At 35.6% G+C, this 21,414-nt stretch overlaps 1 protein-coding gene across 6 annotated transcripts in view; it reads right to left on the bottom strand.

Moving 5' to 3' along the window:
* Nucleotides 1–6,587: 6,587 nt before the first annotated feature.
* LOC131071440 (uncharacterized) overlaps nucleotides 6,588–21,414 on the bottom strand; it is a 240,253-nt gene continuing 225,426 nt past the window's right edge. For 4 of the 6 annotated variants that reach the window (XM_058007274.2, XM_058007272.2, XM_058007273.2 and 1 more), the window contains 2 exons: nucleotides 20,893–20,930; nucleotides 19,716–20,708 (listed from right to left, as the gene is read on the bottom strand). In XM_058007274.2, the coding sequence (XP_057863257.1) occupies nucleotides 20,351–20,708; nucleotides 20,893–20,930 (396 nt within the window). In that variant the 3' untranslated portion in view covers nucleotides 19,716–20,350. Of the gene's footprint in view, nucleotides 6,808–19,715; nucleotides 20,709–20,892; nucleotides 20,931–21,414 lie in introns of those variants that run through there. The other 2 variants (XM_059207313.1, XM_059207314.1) reach the window with 2 other exon arrangements.

Below are 21,414 nucleotides of genomic sequence, written 5' to 3'. Positions count from 1 at the left end.
GGCACACTACCTAGAGTGCACTACTCATCACAAAAGGAGCCTCACTGACTACAAAAGAAATCCATACTACAATTTGAAAAGATGAGTGAACTGCAAGAATAGCATCTCCTATGCCTGAGTACAATTCTGGTTAAGCTCAATACCGGAGGTCTTAAACCTCTTACACAAACCCAATTCGATCACCTATGATCGACCAAAACCTCTACATATGATTACAACCGTATTCGCACACAAAAAATCCCATAACCCACGATCTACAAACAGATCTTAAATTATAATTATACAAACCTAAGACCTAAACAATTAGGTCGACCACCTAAAAGAGAATACAATAAATCCATTACATAATCCCGCAAACCAATGATAAACCAAGTTGGCCTAAGATTGAAACAACATAAACCAATCAGTAATTCCAACCGGTAATGCATCGGGAGCATCAACCAACATGTTACATAAACCAGTCCATAACCTAACAGAATAGAACTGGACCTAAAATAGGTTGCCATAAGCTAAATGAAATACCACCGATCAACTGGAACACGAACAAGATAACCATCAACACCCTGATAACCTTCCAAAAGCCACACCAACACCACTTATCGGATTCATCAAAAGATCTTCAACAAAGCTCTGTCGGTAAAACCCTTACCGGTAACCAAAAGGCTTACTAGAACAAATGATAGCTTTCGGATCATCAAATCCCGAACCAACTGAATGAGATACACATCAGGAACACATGCATAACCAGTCCAAACCAATTCCAACAGCCAGAACATACCGGAGAAGATCTCCCAATCAATATCATAATCCAACCACTCTACCAGAACTCGGTAGATAGCAAAACAACTAATGTTGACATCAATGACAAACATCAATGCAACACATAATCAATTCCTCCAAATTGCCAACACAATGATGTGATTCTCTCTAAGTGATACTATGATAATTAGATAGAGATTGATGGATCATGCGGACTAAAATTAAATTAGGATTGATCCTTTTATATAATATGCTAGATTGAAAATTGAACATATTGTGGCCAAGTCAACAAATAATGGCTTGTTAGAATGTGTTAGTTGGGTCTATCCTTAAACTTGAAATTTCAAGTTTAGGGTTTGAATCCTTTTATAAAGTATAAATCAAACATTTCACACTCAACTTGACAAGTAAAAACTAGTTGGAAGGAAGTCAATTAAGTTCTAAAGTAAATTTCAATTTGAAAGTTTGGACCTGTAGCGTCCTAAAATTGCGAAACTTGCAATTTCGACCGCATTTGGGTCTTCACGATGGTGACGCAACACTGAACCTGAATGGAGACCCCGAAACTTGCTCATGACATCAAAAACTGCATTTTTCTAGCACCCTGCCTAATCCCTCCTTGCACCCTGCTGTCCCGGGAGGTGGGACCAGAGCGCCCAGCGCCCTGGTCCTTCAGGACCAGGGCGCCCAGCGCCCTAGTCCCTGGCCCTATTTTGGGCCCGGTCTCCTATGGGGCTTCGGGTCTTTATGTTTGCAAATTGGAAAATACTCTTTCCTGGTCGGCCCAAGGTCGAAAAAATCAGTTTATCAGCCCTAATTGACAAGTATATAAACTACATTTCCTCTCCCATTTTGGGGTAGATGAAAAAAAAGAGGAAGGACATATGTGTACAAGACGCGAAAACGATATTCAAACATTCAAGCATTCAAACATTCAAGCATTCCTTCAAGCAATTGATCATTCTAAGTCTCCATTCAAGGCTAGGTGTTGCATTCAAGACAAGGATTCAACCATTGAAGAGGAGATCACATACTACAACATACAACATACAACAAACAACAACATCTATACCTTCGCATATAAGGATACAAACATCCTTACAACAAGGTACTAGTACTTGTTTTACATTACAGTCATTTACATTTACAACATTTCTCATTTCTTGGTTAATTCCAAAACCGGGGTTTGACCTAAGGGCAAACCCCTAATCCCTAACCCCCCAATCGTCTTCGCTTTTCTGTGTGTAGGTTGCAGGTACGCGGCTGAAATTGAAGATCTGGAATCCTTGTGCAGAGACGAACAGATCCCCCTTCGTTTCGCGGATTTTTTGGAGGACCGTGTGCACGTCGGGCGCCATCGTCCCGTCAACTTTCGTTCAAATTTGCAGAACAGCGCCGTCTCGACATTTTACTGCTAATTCCAGGTCCGCAGCTTCATATCATATCCCTATCTCAGTTTATAAGCAAATCTTTCTCACTTTCTATGTATTCCTAGCTTAATCATTCTATCTGCATTCTTTACAAAAGAGGGTATCCTTGCTATCACAACCCTTGAAACTCATATAGAATCCAATCTTGCATTGCGTGGGATTGGATCTTGCAGGTTTCAACCCCTCTTTTGAATGTAAAGTCCCTCCTAAGTGAAAACCATCAACCCTAGTGACTCTCCCTTCTCTCTCCTCGGAGCTGGGGAGGGGAGAACGACTAGAGTTCGATTTTTCCGCTTTACAGGACCTGTCATATTTGTAGCTATAGATTTTGCAACTATAGATTCAACCAAGTTGGAAAATGGGAAGAATGTAGACAAGATCAACTCCTTTAGATGTGTAGAAGAAACTTAGTCAAAATCCTAATTAATTGTCAACTTTTAAGAAAAAACATGCAACTTGTACATTAGACACTGCATATCAGACAAATGAGTCAAAGTGAGTCCAAAATAGAACATACTAGGTATTAATGATATCAAGTTTCCGCAATCCATAGTAAATTAATGCAGTGCTTTTGAATTCTAACACAATCCAATCCAAAATCACTACACTAATATGCTATGTATTTTTCATCCTTAATTTAAATACTAATATTTAACAAACCTATTTATTACACATATAATTTAATTTACTTAACATCTAATGTAAATAACTATCATATAATATGATTTTTTTTTTAATCATAAAATTAATTTCAGCACTTTTATGAACATATCTAATTTGACAAAAATAAAAAATAAATAAAAATACTAAACTTTGATCTAACATCTAATATATATTTCATCTTAATAATAGACTACATATTGTCAAACGTAGATGATTAAAACTTTTCATATAACTACTTTTAAAATGTCATTTACTCAATCAAATACCATCTTCCCGACATTTTTTTTTCTTTTCATTACATCATGCTAAATGAGGTAGGTACATTTTCTTTTCCTGTTCCATTTTGTAGTGATCTCTTCTTGTAATGCTCCGCCAGGAAACCCCGAAGGGATAAAGCTAAAACACACGAATGGAGTGCAATAATTTTTTTGAAAAAATAAGACACAACATAAAGATACAATAAGATATCAAAGTACAAAATACACAGCAGAAGACATCAACTATCACCTAAAGAGTTTCCCAACGTGATTACTTAATTCCACATTTAACTTAACTTATGCTAATTAATCCAATAAGCCGATTGTCTTAATAACAAGAAAATTCTTAAACAAGGATAATTTCTTTCAGCAAGACAAAATATAGATCACAAGATAAAGTTCATCCATTAAGGTTTATTCATACCCTTCGTCCATACTTTTCATTAAAATTTTAGTCATGCATCCAATTTAATAACACACTTGAATTTCCTCATAAACTAACGAGATCTTTCCATGCATACTTAATTTCCTTAACAATTATAGAATACATTCTGCAAATCAGGTACACTCTTTCATGAACCACATTACTGCATAAAGAGACGACTGAAAACATGCATTACAATTAATTTCATCTAATCCACTTACACATTCTATCAAAATGTCATCCATACATGCTAACACTAAAACATGCAACATAAGAACAAAAGCAACACATAACACCAAAATGATCTCGGAGTTCACCCCTAGAGGGCTACATCTCCGAGTCTGCTCAACTGCAAGACCCCTCTGATAATTAAATAAGTTAAGGGTACATAAGTTTCATATCATTTACATTCCTGCCATTAAGGCAAATCATACCAACAAACAACCGATCACATCAGTCAATAATTATATAAATGATCCCTACAAAGAAACGGATCCAACTGAACATATTAAAAGCTAATACAAGGTCCACTGCTCGACAGTACTCTAACTAGAGACCTGACTCGCTATGGTCAACCACAAATCAACACTCGACACCCACATAAAGGACAAGACCAGTTAAAACACCATCACAAGACAACAACCAAACTAGAAACCGAAGACATAAACAGGTACCCCAAACCAACCAAACGACAAGGTCCACACAAACATATCAACATGGGACACAATGACAACTCAACCAGAATTGCAATGAAATTAAGCTTGACTGCAAACACCATTTAAAGAAGATCTTAATACAGGCAATCTTTTTTTTTTTTTAAAACAGCCCAAAACATAAACAACTTGCAAACAAAGATTTTCCAGACAATAAGAAAGTACAACTATTTAATACAAAGAAATCAACTTGCCATTTGTCCAATAAGTTAAATAAGATCTCATAGAAATAATTCTCCTAACGTATTTAACATAATTATCCATTATAAAAATTATACGTTTTTTTGAAACATTCAAACTATAAACTAATTTTATAACTATAATATAATTTTATGCATACCTATATATATATATATATATATATATATATATATATATATATACATATATATATATATATATATATATATGTATATGTATATATATATATATATATATATATGTATATATATATATATATATATGTATATATATATATATGTATGTATATACTTTATAATTATATTAAAAATATATATATCAACTCATAACTAGTATTTAAATAACAGTAAAATAATATAATAACCACCATAAAGAAAACACATCTAATATATATATATATATATAGCACATATTTTAATTTTATTTACGCAACCCTTGGGTACGAAACCCGAAACAAAACATATTGCAGTACACACAGGGGTTAGAAAATAATTAAGATTAAAAAAAAAACATTAAAAATTTTCTTTGCCCTAGGCACGGTAGCCTATGCTACCGTCGGTAGCTAGTACTACCGTCCGGTAGCTAGTACTACAGTTCGGTAGCACTGCTATTGTCTGGTAGCATTGCTACTGCTGGTAGCACTGCTACCGTCGGTAGTACTGTGTACTACCGTCGTGCTACTTATTTTTTTTATATTTTTTTTTTGTATATATATATTTTTATTATTATTTTTATTTTTTTTAAATTAATTTCCAAATACATAAAACTCATTTAATAGAATTTCTATAGAATTAAAACTCATTCACAGAATTTTATTTCAAACACATTTTTTTTTAATTTAGATAATCCAATAAATTTAATTCACAATTAAATTTATTTCTAAGAAACCACAAAGATTTATTTAAAGGACTATCAGACCAAATCAAACCAGAGAGAATAATTTTTTCATAATAATTTTCTCAATGTTCTCAAAACTACCTTCTTCCCATAAACTAAAAAAAACACGCCATGCATGGATTTTAAAACAAAACTCGAATTCACAAGAAGAGGGTTTATATTCGACAATAATTTTATACACACACATCAAATAGAGAAAAATAAATATATCTACTAAAAACCCACAACTAAGAATTCATCCAACCTGGTATAGCTTTCCTGGAAGATATCTGTAGAAGCGCCCTAACCTTTTCAATAAGCTTCCAATAAATTTCTTCACCTAAATTCCTGACCTATTCCTGTCTATCTAAAATAAAGACCTATTCCCTATTTAAAGTAAAATTTTAGGTTCAATAGCTTTTTCTCAAAAAACCTAAATTTAGAATAAAAGTAATTTTATTTTATTTTCTAATTTTATAACAAAAGATAAGCTAACATGCAATAATTAAAAATCATTATTCTTTCTTTTCTTTTCTCATGCAAATTAATTAATTTTCTAAATAAAGAATTAAAACAATACTTTAATTCCAATTAATTCTTTTATTCATTTTTTTTAATTTATTCTTTTATTTATTTATTTAAAATTCTAGGAACAATAAATATAATTAATCTAATTTATTTTTTCACTAAAATTAAATAAAAATATATTTCTAATATCATGCAGCTTGCAACTTAATTTAATTAATTAATTAATTAAGTCATAGTTGAATTGTTTATGCATTGAGATTATAAATTTAGTTAATTAAAAGAAATGCTTTTCTCCCTCATTTAATTTTTAATTAACAAAGTTAATAGTTGCATTTCACAATATTAATGAGGGTAAAATATTTTTAATTAAATTAAATTCTCAAAATCAATCTTACACACTATATAAAATAAATATGAATAAAACTCACTTTTCTAATTAAAATTGGTTTTCTTAAATAATTAAAATTAATATTTCTATTCCAAAAAGCAAAAGAGATTAAATTATTTCTATTTCGAATAAATTTAAATCTTTCCTTTTTAAAATGCATAAACTGAATAAATTCGTTATTTAAAATTAACCATTAAATTAAACTCACTGCAAACATAAATAGGGTGATCTTTTTAATTAATGGTTAATCACATAAAAGAAACCTATTTATTTTAATTCCTCAATTACTAATGTGTAAATGAACACATTAAATCAAAATAAATACTTAGGGTTAAATACTCTATTTACCACATGCAAACCAAGTAAGCCAACCAATTACCCGACCCACAAACCCAAATAAAAAGAAAACTGACGGAATACAAGCGACGCTCATTTGAGTATGACTAGGGTAAACTGAAGGTTTTACGACCACCTAACCCAAATTCTAAGGACAAAAGAGGTATACTCAACCCTGCGAATCCAGGTGAAGATGAACCTTACACCTAGGCGGTACTGTACCTGCAATCTCCTGCAACCAAGAGTCAGACAATTATATATATATAATGAAGATGTTAGCTCAAGATTAATAACAAGAATCAGGAGGACAGTTTAAACTCACATAAGAATCAATGTGAAAGCACATTAACAGATATGCACAATAATCATAATATCTGACTACAACATTACTTCATGGTAATTAAACCATTCAAGATTGCCACATAAAAAGTCAATCAAGGTCAAACCGGTTTTACAAAGCTGACTAGGGTAGGGGTACTACACTTCTATTTATACCACTTATATAAATTTAAATAGAAGAGAGCAAGAAATAAGGAGAATGATTTATTCAATTGATGAATTTCCTTTTTAAACCACCCTAACCTTGAAGGAATGGACAAGTGTTATGGGTTTATAAGTATGCCCCACAACTTTTAAGAGTTGTAGAACATGGCCAAATGGACAAAGGAACCAATGCTTTTTAATCTAAAATAAAAACAATAAAACAAGAATTTTGGCATTTCTTATTTAATAATTTTAAAAATATTTTTTTTTAATATATATATATATATTGAGAGAGAGAGAGAGAGAGAGAGAGAGAGAGAGAGAGAGAGAGAGCACAAAGAATTCAAAATAACTCAAACACATACCCCCACAAGATTAAATACTTCAGAATCGCAAGAGAACAAAATATACATCTTTTAAGAGGGGATGTTTTCTCTTGCAACCTCTTATACACCTAGCATGTTGTGTGATTGATCCAATGTCTTGGAAGCCATAGGAGCAATTAATATGCCCTGCACCAAACAATGGATACAACTTGTTGATGTGTTTTTTATGCACTATGAAACACAAAATAAAATACTAAGTATTCTATCCTCTCTTGAACAAAATCCTCCCAAATGCTAAACTGCGTGATCAAATGGGGTGACGCCAAGGTTCCAAATGTTAGCAATTGATGTGCTCTTGGATAGACTCAGTGTGTATGATGTGATTTTTCTGGAATCACAAGGTGGACTCACATTGCTACTTGAATGCTTGAATGTTGCTGAAACATGGAAACTAACTTAACTTAAAATCAACAAAAAATAAAGGGTTGAGAGAGCTAATCTAATCCTAAGAACGCAAGAACGATGGACAATCTTTGGTGAAACTCAACTAGAATTTTCTTTGCGATTCAAAGAAACAACTCCACAAAGTTTAGTGTGATCTCCTAAGGTGAGCATATGATGTTCAAATCACTACCACGAACATAGACAACATCAAGACGATGCATATCACTAAAAAAGTTAAGCTTGGATAAATGAGTTTAGTTTACTATGCAAGATACTTCACAATCAATAAAATACTACTAGCGTGAACATAGGAGCTTCACCATCAATCATGCAAAAAAATATTTCATCCATTTAATTATCGTCATCTAACATGAGGATCCAACAAGAAACCATGCAATTATGTAGAAGAAACAACACATTCCACCATATCTTCAATGAAAAGGATGTTTATTTACAAACTTGGCAACAATTTATGCCTTCTTCTATTCTACTTCTAATTGCTAACTACTATCAACTATTAACTCGCTATTTGTTAATTATTAAATTTTACAAAATGATGAAACTAAGCCTTATATAGACAACTGTTAATACAATGAGTGGCTCAGATTGATTCACAATCAATGGCCAAGATCTAAAGATGGAAAACCCTAATTAGGGTTTGTTACACCCATTACATAGCATTTACATTTTATGGGACATATGTGCTTCCTTGAATTATCGACCAATGGATGATGACGATAGGTGCATCAGACTTTATGCCCACATGTGGTAGTTATCTTCCTCGTTGGATGAGTTAGGTGCATTGAATTTAGACACCTTATCTTGGAATGATGTAATTGGATAAGTGATGACTGGGTACCACCTCCACTACTTGTTTTTGTAACTCATCACAAGTGGTAGGTGATGAAGGCATATCTCTTGATACTCAATATTTCCAAGCTCATTCATGTATGAGGCGAAGGTAGGAGATATTCCCAAATTGCATCATCCTTGGAGATCAATCTTTCTAACTTTGATAAACTCTTCTAGAACTGTCTCCTATCTTGATTACCTTTGCATCCTCTTCCTCTTCAAGTATTGAGAAATCTCTTGATGTATTGGCATTGGTTCTTAGATTTCCAAAGGAAATTCAAGATAGTTGTAAATTTCCTTCCTCTAGCATGTGCACTCTCATGCTTACTCTTGCATTCATCTTCATTCTATACTTCCTTCATCTTAACCTATCATCCACTGCAATCACCTTGAATGTACGGATCTTGTCCTTAGCATTCCTTCATCTAGTATGATTTGATCTCCTTGTTATGATGCTTGAGTCCTTGCTGATTTATCTTGCATTTGTTGGTGTTGATGTGTGAGTCCACACCTTGGAAAATTTGATATTATGAAGTAGCTCATCTTGGATACTTAATCTTCTCAATATTGCAAAGTCTTCTTCATCTTCTCACATCCTTAATCTTGAACACCATAAGCTAATCTCCTGTGTGTCCTTATCTCCTTCAAGTGATGAAGTTCCTCCTCTCTTGCTCTCATAACCTGAAAAGCAACCAAACCTTGATCAAGATATAGAAGAGAACAATTTCATTTTTTAAATTTGGAAATAATTTCCTTTCGTTTAATCTCTAATTTTCACCTTCAAGGTTTGATAAACTTGATTTCAGTTTGATTTGTCATACTCAGTCTAAGACTTGATTCCCCTCTAAATAAATGCATGGTCGACCTTTTAGGCCTCCACTAGAAGTTTGGGCTTTTAGGTGAGCACTGGCAGTGGCAGCAAGATGGTCGGGTTTTTTACCATGCAGTGACAATTCATGGTTTTAGCCCCTAATAGGAAATCATGCAATAAGTTCGGACTTTTCAACTCCAATTGGCATTGTTTGTGAATTGATCGGCCCTTTTGAGTCTTACTAGTAACTGATATGAAGGCAGGTCGGGGATTAGGAGGCCAATTGTAAGTCCTTCATAACTGATCGAGCTTTTTATCATGAAGTAGAAGTAACAACTTATGTCCCTTCATCATCTTTGATCACCTATTTGATCAACCTTGAAATTGCTCTTACCTTTGCACTCTAGGCCAAACTTTTCAAGGCCAAGTGGAAATCATCTAAGCATTATTGGGGTTTTCATAGGGCATTGGAAATCATCTAAGCATGGATGAGGTTTTCATAAGGGATTAGAAGTGCACATGAGATGTTCGTTGATTACAGCTCCAAGTGGAAGTGCAGGTCGAAGATCTTGACGGCTAGGTGGAAGTGCTAATCCCTAATAATATGTAATCACCCTTGTGATCTCTTCATCAAATCAATCATTTGCTTGATCAAACTTTGAATCATTCATACCCTTTTCATCAAGCTAGCCTTATCTCCTTCGAAGCATTGAGACAGTAGCACCTTCACCCATAATTGACCTTCACTCCTTAGGATGAACTTTTCAAGGCAAACTTGAAGTGATATCGGTCTGGTCCTAATAGTTCAGACTTTTGGACCCCACTAACAGTTCGAACTTTTGGAACCTCACTAACACTGACATCAAGAAGTTCATAGATCTAAGGGTCTACTTGCGGTAACTCAAGGATGTCAATTTTGCTTGTTCCATTAGCTAGCTTAAAGAACTTCAAGTCTTTGTAAGGAGATTTCATCCATGTCAATCATCATTAACTCTCCAAACATCAAGCTTTTACCTCAAGAAATCTTTATCTCTCCAAGTGAAAAAGACTTTCACCTTGATTGGGCTTTTGGTGGATCATAGGAAATGCTCCCTCAAGGTGGTCGGACTTTTGATGTTAACTGGAAGTGAACTAGAGCTTGTTGGGCCTTTTGAGGTCCACTAACAGTGGTCGTGGATTTAGCTTCCAAGTGGAAATCTTTCAACGTGGTTGTGATTTTGACCTTCAAGTTGAAGTGGGTGTGGATTTAGGGGTCTATTGTAAGTTCACTCCAAAACATCAATGCTACTTTCTCAATGAGCATTTCAAGGCATTCCCACTCACTCCTAGCTGATTCTATTAATCGCATACATCATTATCACTCAAAACCCTTAAGTATTGACTTCATCAACCTCCAACTCACCAAACACATGAGCCTTTTAACCCGATCAAACTTTTTGGGGGTCAACTAAAAATGATCTCAAGGCAGGCTGGTGGAGATATTACCACCAACTAGAAGTGCTAAAAGAGGCAGGTCAAACTTTTTGGGAGTCATTAACAATGAGTGAAGGCAGGCCGGGGTCTTGAGGGGTCACAGAGAGTGACTTCTCTTGCTGAATTTTGTGAGTTGTGGCACTTACCTTACTCATTCTAAGGGTCCTTCGTCATCAACAAAACCTCCTCATGATTGGCATTCATCAAACATCCCAATTCTCCTGACTGACCTCCACGCTTAAACTCAACATTTCACTGTTGATGGTGATGATGATTAAATGAAATGATCATCATACATCGTCCATTGCTTAGGCGTTAAAAGGCTACACTGACCTCAATTCTACCTTATAGAGAGAGGGATGATTTAATCACCTCTTGATAACCTAAGACATTGCACCTCGTCAAGCAAAAGGTTAATAGCTAAAGACACAACTAAACAACCAAACTAGGAAAACTAACCTAGAACTCGAGAAAAAGTAGGGGTCCCCATTTGCAATGGGGCGATGTGTGAAAACATCACAACTTCTAGTGCCACCTCAAATAAATTTCCCTAAACATTTCAAAGATAAAGACCCAATCCACACTTAGAATCTTCGGAAAATTCGACCCAACCTATCAAGAGACTACGAAACATACTTAAGGAGGAAGAAGAATCCCAAACTGGATCAAGGTACTTAGTCTTCAATTACCCATATGTGTGCAAATGTATTCATTCTGGCTCACAAGAACATTGTGACTCATAGAATTCATCGTGACTAGCTATGTGATTTGCCCAAACTTCATAACCATCTTGGATAGAGCCTCAATGCTAGTGATCATCTATAGCCCCGACAAGGTTATCATTGTAATCTCACAAAATATGCTCCATTGCTAACCGGTTGTCCATAGCCCTGATGACATTATTCACATGTTCCCAAAGCCAGACACTTTGATATTAAATTTTTCCACTTCTTTTCTCTTGATTTTTCTTTTCTTGCTCATTTTTCCTCTTTCTTTTGATATCGCTTTCTTTTCACATATTTTCCACACTTTGGCTCGTAAGCAATGAAGCTCACTTGGGTTTTAGAAATATAGTGGCTCTGAAGCATGATTTTTTATTTTTCACTAGCCATGAGACCACAATGACTTAGAGCAATTGATTAAGTGTGTAAAATATGGTAATTGAAAGATGTCGGAATCAAGACACAATAAGGATTCCTTCCCAATTAAGTACAATTCCTAACCAAATGATAAAGCTAGAGAGGAACAACCTCAGATTCTAAAGCACTTCATGAATAGATATCTAGGAAATGGACCAAACATAAGATTTAGTGTGTGATAAAACAACACAAATGCCTTTCTCACAAACAAAGCTACCCACTTAGGACACCCAAACTAAGAAAAACAAGAAAATGAAATGACTTAAGCCGTTTAAGAATCTTGAGCCAAATGACTCAAGGCAAACAAATCACGTGACTTTAAAAAACCTTTAAGCTAAAGCATGCAGAAGAAAACCTACTCTAAGGCTAAACTATATACAAGACCCCTAGAGTGGACACGACTCCAAGAAGTGACATATATACATGACTTCGCATGATTTCTCAAGATATGTAGCAGGAGCATGGCAAAAGTCACAGTTCAAAGATGTGCAAACTCATCCTTATATTCAGAGAAGCAAGCTCTCACAACGTAAGTCTCATACCCAAGCAATTAAGTTGTGGCAACTCATTGGGACTGTGATCTACCCAAATGCAAGTTGTTTTCCCAAAACCCCTATAATCAAAATCATAATAACTTTCAAAGCTAAGATTAAGGAAAGAAACAACTTGACACTACTCAGATGGAAATTCTTTCTCGCTATCCACCAGTTCATCGTCAGAAGAGAGGCTATCAACTGCTTCAGGAGGTCGCCATTGGTGATGGATCATTCCATGAGCATCCACAACATGTTGATTTTCACTTGTTGGTTAGTTAGGAATCATTAGGAATGGACTTAGCACATCCTTGAATTTCTCTTCACTCATTGCTTTTGTAGTGACAACGGGTTCAATATCTTGCACAAACCATGCATCCTTATGGAACTCCATAAGCATATCTTCAAAAATTGGAGTCTCCTTAAGTGTTTGATTTTCAAAAATTTCTTCTAGTGGCTACTCAAATGTTGATATTGATGGTAGCACCACCTCAAAGTGCTCCTCGCTCTCTAGCTCCTTCTATTTATCTTCAAGCATGCTTGAAAGTTCTTCCTTTAAGACGGTTTGAAATTCTTCATTTGATTCTTCTTCTAGAAAGACTGAATCCCTCTTGAATAGTATAAAACTCAATTCCTTGTTCTTGGAATGGTGAGGCATCAAGTGATAGTGAATCATGGTGATCCTCCAAGTCACTCCTACTCTTTGCTATGTCTTTTGTTGTTTCCTCACTTTCCTTGTAGACGGGGTTACCTTCAATTGTGATGTCTTGATTACTTAACTCATTAATGACATCTTCTTGCAATCCATTCAGCAATGCTTCAAGAGGTCAAAGTTGATGATGAATCATGCCTCTTGCAACAACTCGCTTGTCCTAGAATAATGTTGGCAACGACTCCTCTCATGCTTCCTCCATGAGATCTTTCAATACCCCTTCAAATAGCATTGTTGTGATGTCTTTAAGCGCCCCCTCAAATCCTTTTTCATACTTGGGCTTGCTTGTGATAACTTGTAATTCTTTGTTCAATTTCACAATATGAGCTTTGCTTTCTCCAAGGATGCTTGATATTTCTTGTGATTCATTCTCAAGGATCTCCTTTTGTAGCATGAACGAATTTTCCTCAAGGAATTCCTCTTCTTCTTGCTTGGTTGTTGTATCAACATTATGATTATCACCTGTCACTATTTATTTTGTGTGGTCATCCTCAATTGTTTCCTCAACTTGCATTTCATCACATTCCTCCTTGGGTGCAAGGTATGGAAAGGTCTCATTCACTGCTATGCATTGATCATTAAGCTGACCCACGTCATCGATTTGCAACTAGCTTCATTTACTGTAGGACGATGTAGCAATGCCTTGCTCTTGTGTTCTTCAATACTCCTTAGCTGCAGAGTATGCATTCCAAGCTCTATTCACAATACACTCTTCCTTGGATAAGGTTGGCAATCCAAACTAGCACCTAGCTTGATTAACAATTTCTTTGCACCATAAGCAAGTGAATTCGGAGTGGGGTGCATTGTGAATCCTACACCATGATGGTAGCAATATGCTTTCTAACCGCAATTCACCCTTGAGACCCCGTTGATTTTCAATCATCCTTATGAATCTTGATAGAGGGTCATTGCTCTTTGGGACACTGAAATTGTTTGATTCTACCTTGGGCTTGGGGACATCCCAAAAGAAGATCCTTCCTTGTACAGTCGATTCCATCCTTGACAAGAATGTTAAGCAATGCATTTCATTGTGGTCATTCATCTCATGGATTCTACATTGCCCAGATAATGTAAACTCAGACAAACGACATGGATGAAGTTGTGCATTCAGTCTCCACTAAAGTTGAAGAACATCAACTTCCTGATCATCTTGGCAATCTTGTTGCCATTCCATTGAGAAATCCTCTTTTTTAATTTTAAATTTTTTTAACTTTTTGGATTTTGGGGTTTTACACTTTTGGGGATTTTTTTGACTTAAGAGAGATCTAACATATCTCAAATTTAGCTTGAAAGATCAACTGGTTCCAGTTGGCATGAACTGCTTCCTTCCCTTGCATGTCTAGTTGATGACCAAGCGTTCTTTCCTTCCTCTTGTGATACGTCTGTCGAGCATTGAGGATGACTCTCCACTGATCTTCCACTAGATTTATCTATTCAAGAGTTTGCAATCATGTATTCACTGTCAACCCTCCTTTTAGCACCAATTTTGTTGAGCGCGGAGAAGGGTAAAAAAGTCTTGAGATAATGTTTTTCAAATGTGATGTGAGTTGACAAGGTCCAGCGTTCAAATGCTCAACCCTCCTTCTAGTGCCAATTCTATTCATGTGTTTTTTATGCAGTATGCAACACAGAATAAAATACTAAGTATTTTGTCCTCTCTTAACAAAATCCTCCCAAATGCTAAACTGCGTGATTAAATGGGGTGACTCCAAGGTTTCGAATGTCAGGTCTTGACAAGCTCTTGGATAGACTCAGTGTATGATGTGATTTTGCCGGAATCACAAGGTGGACTCACTTTGATACTTGAATGCTTGAATGTTGTTGGAACGTGGATACTAACTTAACTTAAAAAATAGCAAAAGGACAAAGGATTGAGAGAGCTAATCTAATCCTAAGAACGCAAGAGCGATGGACAATATTTGGTGAAACCAACTAGACTTTGCTTTGCCATGCAAAGCAAAAACTCCAAAAAGTTTAGTGTAATCTCCTAAGGTGGGCATATAATGTTCAAATCACTACCACGAACATAAACGCCATCAAGAGGATGCATATCATTGAAAAAGTAGTAATTGAAATTAAGCTTGGATAAATGAGTTTAGTTGACTACGCAAGATACTTCACAATCAATGAAATACTAGTAGTATGAGCATAGGAGCTTCACCATCAATCATGCACAAAGATTCATCCATTTAATTATCATCATCTAACATGAGGATCCAACAAGAAACCATGCAATTATGTAGAAGAAACAATACATTCCCACATATATTCAATGAAAAGGATGTTTATTTACAAACTTGGCAACAATTTTTGTCTTCTCTTACTATTCTTTAATGATTAACCTTTACAAAATGAGGAAATTGAGTCTTACATAGGTAGCTCTTATTACAATAAGTGGCTCAGATTGATTCACAATCAATGGCCAAATCTAAAGATGGAAAACCCTAATTATTGTTTGTTACACTCATTACATAGCATTTAATGCTTGACCAATGATAAATATACATTTTATGGGACACGTCCTTCCTTGAATTATCAACCAATGCATGATGAGGGTAGGTGAATCAGACTTTGTGCCTACGTATGGTAGTTATCTGCCTCATTGGATGAGTTAGGTGCATTGAATTTAGACACCTTATCTTACAATGATGTAATTGGATAAGTGATGACTGGGCACCACCTCAACTACTTGCTTTTGTAACTCATCACAAGTGGTAGGTGATTTAGGCATATCTCTTGATACTCAATATTTCCAAGCTCATTCATGAATGAGATGAAGGTAAGAGATATTCCCAAATTGCATCATCCTTGGGGATCAATCTTTCTAACATTGATTAACTCTTCTAGAACTATCTACTATCTTGATCACCTTTACATCCTCTTCCTCTTCAAGAATTGATAAATCTCTTGATGTATTAGCATTGATTCTTGGATTTTCAGAGGAAATTCAAGATAGTTGTAAAATTCCTTCCTCTAGCATGTGCACTCTCATGCTTACTTTTGCATTCGTCTTCATTATATACTTCCTTCATCTTAACCTATCATCCATTGCAATCACCTTGTATGTATGGATCTTGTCCTTAGCATTCCTTCTTCTAGCATTATTTGATCTCCTTGTTATGATGCTCGAGTCCTTGCTGATTTAACTTGCATCTCTTGATGTTGATGTGTGAGTCAACACCCTGGCAAATTTGATATTATAAAGCAACTCATCTTGGATACTTAATCTTCGCAATATTGCAAAGTCTTTTGTGTCTTCTCATGTCCTTAGGCTTGAATACCACAAGTCGATCTCATGTGTGTCCTTATCTCCCTCAAGTGATGAAGTTCCTCCTCTCTTGCTCTCATAGCCTGAAAAGCAAACAAACCCTGATCAAGTTATAAAAGAGAACAATTTCATTCTTTAAATTTGGAAATAATTTCCTTTTGTTTAATCTCAAATTTCCACCTTCAAGGTCTGATTCATGTTTGATTTTACTTAGTTTCAGGTCTTTATACTCAAGCTAAGACTTGATTCCCCTCTAAATACATGCATGGTCAGGCTTTTAGGCCTACATTGGAAGTTCGAGCTTTAAGGTGAGCACTGGCAATGACAGTAAGATGGTCAGGTTTTTGACCATGCAGTGACAGTTTGTGGTTTTAGCCCCTAACAGGAAATCATGCAATAAGTTCGGATTTTTCACCTCCAACTGGCATTGTTTGTCAACCGATTGAACCTTTTGAGTGTTACTGACAACTGACGTGAAGGCAGGTCGGGGATTAGAAGTCCAACTAGAAGTCCTTCATAACTGATCGAGCTTTTTATCATGAAGTAGAAGTAACAACTTTTGTCTCTTCATCATCTCTGATCACCTATTTGATCAACCTTGAAATTGCTCTTACCTTTGCACTCTAGGCTGGACTTTTCAAGGACAAGTGGAAATCATCTAAGCATGGCTGGGGTTTTGATAGGGCATTGGAAGTGCACATGAGATGGTCGCCGATTACGGCTCCAAGTGGAAGTGTAGGTCAGAGATCTTGAAGGCTGGGTGGAAGTGTTGATCCCTAATAATCTTTAATCACCCTCTTGATCCCTTCATCAAATCAATCATTTGCTTAATCAAACTTTGAATCATTCATACCCATTTCATCAAGGCAACCTTATCTCCTTTGAGGCATTGAGACAACAACACCTTCACCCATCATTGACCTTAACTCCTTAGGCCGTACTTTTCAAGGCAAATAAAAAGTGATATCGACCTGGTCAGAGATTTTGGACCCCATTGCCAGTTCAAACTTTTGGACCCCACTAACACTTCAGACTTTTGGAATCTCATTGACAGTGACATCAAGAAGTTTGTAGATCTAAGGGTTTATTGGCAGTAACTCAAGGATGTCAATTTTGCTTGTTCCATTAGCTAGCTTAAAGCATTTCAAGTCTTTGCAAGAAGATTTCACCCATGCCAATCATCATTATCTCTCCAAACATCAAGCTTTTACCTCAAGAAATCTTCATCTTGCCAAGTGAAAAAGACTTTCTCATCTTGATCGGGCTTTTGATGGGTCATAGGAAATGCTCCCTCAAGGTTGTCAGACTTTTGATGCTAATTGGAAGCCAACTAGAGCTTGTTGGGCCTTTTGAGGTCCACTAACAATGATTGTTGATTTAGCCTCCAAGTGGAAATCCTTCAATGTGGTCATGATTTTGACCTTGAAATGGAAGTGGGTGTGGATTTAGGAGTCCACTGGAAATTCACCCCAAAGCATCAATGCTACTTGCTCAATGAGCATTTCAAGGCATTTCCACTCGCTCCTAGCTGATTCTACCAATCTCATACATCATTATCACTCAAAACCCTTAAGTATTGACTTCATCAACATCCAACTCACCAAACACATGAGCCTTTCGACCTGGTCAGACTTTTTGGGGGTCAATTGGAAATGATCTCAAGGCAAATCGAAGGTCTTACCACCAATTGGCAGTGCTAGAAGAGGCAGGTTGGATTTTTTGGGGGTCATTGCCAATGAGTGAACGCAAGCTGGGGTTTTGAGGGGTCACAAACAATGACCTCTCTCACTGAATTTTGTGAGTTGTGGCACTTACCTTGCTCATTCTAAGGGTCCATCATCAATAAAACCTCCTCATGATTGGCATTCATCAAACATCCCAATTCTCCCGATTGACCTCCACACTTACACTCGACATTTCACCTTTGATGATGATGATGATGATCAAATGAAATGATCATCATACATCGTCCATTGCTAAGGCTTTAAAAGGCTACACTGACCCCAATTCTACCTTACAGAGAGAGAGACGACTTAATCACCTCCTGACAACCCATGACACTGCACCTCCTCAAGCAAAAGGCACAACTAGATGACCAAACTAGGACAACTAACCTAGAAAGTGGTAAAAAGTAAGGGTCCCCATTTGCAATGGGGCAGTGTGAAAACGTCACAGCACAACGACAACCATGCTATTCTATCTTATTTTTAGTTATTTTCAATATTATACAAATGATGTTGTTGTTTTTCTTATTCTAAATGTGTTTTTAAATTGTCTATATATTGTTGAGCATACATGTTAAGGGTAATAGCATGCTATTTGATTATGCCATCAATCAAGATTCAAATCTCTTAGAGGCGCAATAAATAAGGGATGAGGCTGAGACTGTGCTTTGAGTGACTTACCGAATATCATCCCAAGATATCAATTTAAAGTTGTGCTCCTATATCAAATTGCAAAAAAGATGAGGTTTAACATAAAACCCTCCAACAAATTTAAAGAAACAAAAAGGAGTATTTATCCAAACTATGATTAAAGTAACAATCAATAACATGAAAAAACCTACTTTGTGGACACATAACATATTAGGTCCTGAATCAGTGTTTCACTTTCAATAAAGGGCTGTCATGCAATCTGTGATGTTAAAAAGAGTGCTTAGATTGAAGGAAATCACGATGTATCCAACTGGTATTTTGCTTTACTCCAAGAAATGTTTTATCATTATATCAACTATGGTTGGGGCAAAGAGCAAATAAACTGGAAAAGGTTCAGTTCATGGGCATATATAACATATTGGGAGCATAGCTCAATTTTCAATAAAGGACTGTCATGCAATCTGTAATGCAACATTCTATTTGCAATTTAAGAATGCTGAGATTGGGGAAAATCATAATGTATCCAAGTGACATTTTGCTTTAGATGCAGAGAAGTTTTATCATTATAGCCTATGACGATAAAGGTCTGTCATGAACTCTGTAATGTTAAATTCTATTTGCAATTTAAGAATGCTGAGATTGGGGAAATCACAATGTCTCCAAGTGAAATTTTGCTTTAGCCCCAGAGAAGTTATATCAGTATAGCCTATGACAAGACACAAAAGAAATCAAGCATAGCTGTATTATAAAAGATTTGGATAGGACTCAGTGCATTCATTTCATTAATGACAAGTTTAAGTAAGAACATACATTACAAGACTTTTGTAAATATGGGATTATTAACAAAATCTTAACGTTTTGAATAAATCCCAAATTGAGTGTTAAATGGAATGAGCTCAAGTGATAAATGTATTGGGGTTTCTAAAGTAGAAGTATCGATTCAAATCTGCAGGAAACATGATAATGTGTTGAAATTAAGTGAAACACCGCATCCAGCTGATCATGTGTGGTGTACCCCAACTTACAAGGCTTAGTGTATGTCCTTGGTAAATTTAATAAATGAGACACCCCTCAATTGTGCCAACCAAGGTAAATTTATCCCACAAGGGGTATTTAAATTTTTTTTGACAATTATCTGCTTCAAGAAAGACAATAAAACCGCCCAAAAACATCAAACTGTGATACTACCTATGAATTCAAGGCCATTACCATGACCTTTTTTGTTGTATAGAAAGTCAAAAGGCTCCAGAATTAGTCTAGGATGGTTGAATCAGTTCATTAACTAAAAAAAGAAATACCACTACGTTTAAGTCAAAAAATTCACCATCTTCTCTTGACTATCATGCGTATGATACCCTTTCATATGGCCCTCATATCAGTCCCTTTGGCATCCTCCTTGGCTGTTGATCCAGCAGACTCTTGATTGATTTCCTCTTTAGTGTCTGCATCATCTTCCTTTCCACATGCTTCACTCATTTCCTGAGCAATTGTCTCCGCAATTTCCTTGGTAGTCTCATAAGTATCATCACCACTTATATTAACTTTTGGAAAGGGAATTGATGAGCAACAGTGATAATATCCATTGTCATCATATTTAAATCGTTGAGATAAATGAGCTTCATGAATGACATATTGACCCCAATTTTCAGAACCATAAAGTTCCATAACAGGCCGAGCATCAAAGGGAAGATTCCTTCTGTCTCTTTTGGACTTTTTCCTGAGGAAATTACCTCTGTATTAGGTATGGTACAAACAGAAATGCAAATAGGTTCTACTGTAGAAAGGCCTTGCAGATGCAAAAGAAACATATAGCATGACATGATTCTTTAATACTAACATAATAATAAACCTATCACTTTTTGAAATAGAATACGAGTAAAATTAACATGCAGAAGGCTTACATTTTTCTATGGCTGGTATTCATCAGTGTCGCATGTAACTGCATTAGTAAGGAGAACATGAGTAAAATTTTGTCAGAAAGTTTGTAAGAAGCATAATTTCCTTTTTTTTTCTGAGAGTTTGCTTTCTTGTATGGCATACAATTCAAGAAGTTAAAATATGGTGAATAAGAAATTCATCAGCCAAAGACAAACTTTAGTTTACCATTATTTTTCACAGAATATGGCATGAAGATAATTGGAAAAGGAAAGTTTTTAGAAAACATGCAAAATGCATTTTGACACTCATTCCACCCCATCCAGTCCAAAAAGAGTCTTCTAGGTGACTGAGTCTCGTATCATGCATATCATATCAATGTGAGACAACTATGCATTTGCAGACTAAGAAAGATATCCACAAATAATAAAACTAGGTACTAATAAAAGCAACTAAGAACGGGGAAAATCTTAAACAAGTCAGACTATGCAAAGGCCATGTAATAAAAACAATCCTATGAGAGGAAGGTTCCTCGTCCAAAAGAATTG

The sequence above is a fragment of the Cryptomeria japonica genome, chromosome 6 (assembly GCF_030272615.1).
Source record: "Cryptomeria japonica chromosome 6, Sugi_1.0, whole genome shotgun sequence".
Lineage (NCBI taxonomy): Eukaryota > Viridiplantae > Streptophyta > Pinopsida > Cupressales > Cupressaceae > Cryptomeria > Cryptomeria japonica.
The sequence above is the reverse complement of the archived record's forward strand: the minus strand, read 5'-3'. Positions and strand labels throughout refer to the sequence as shown.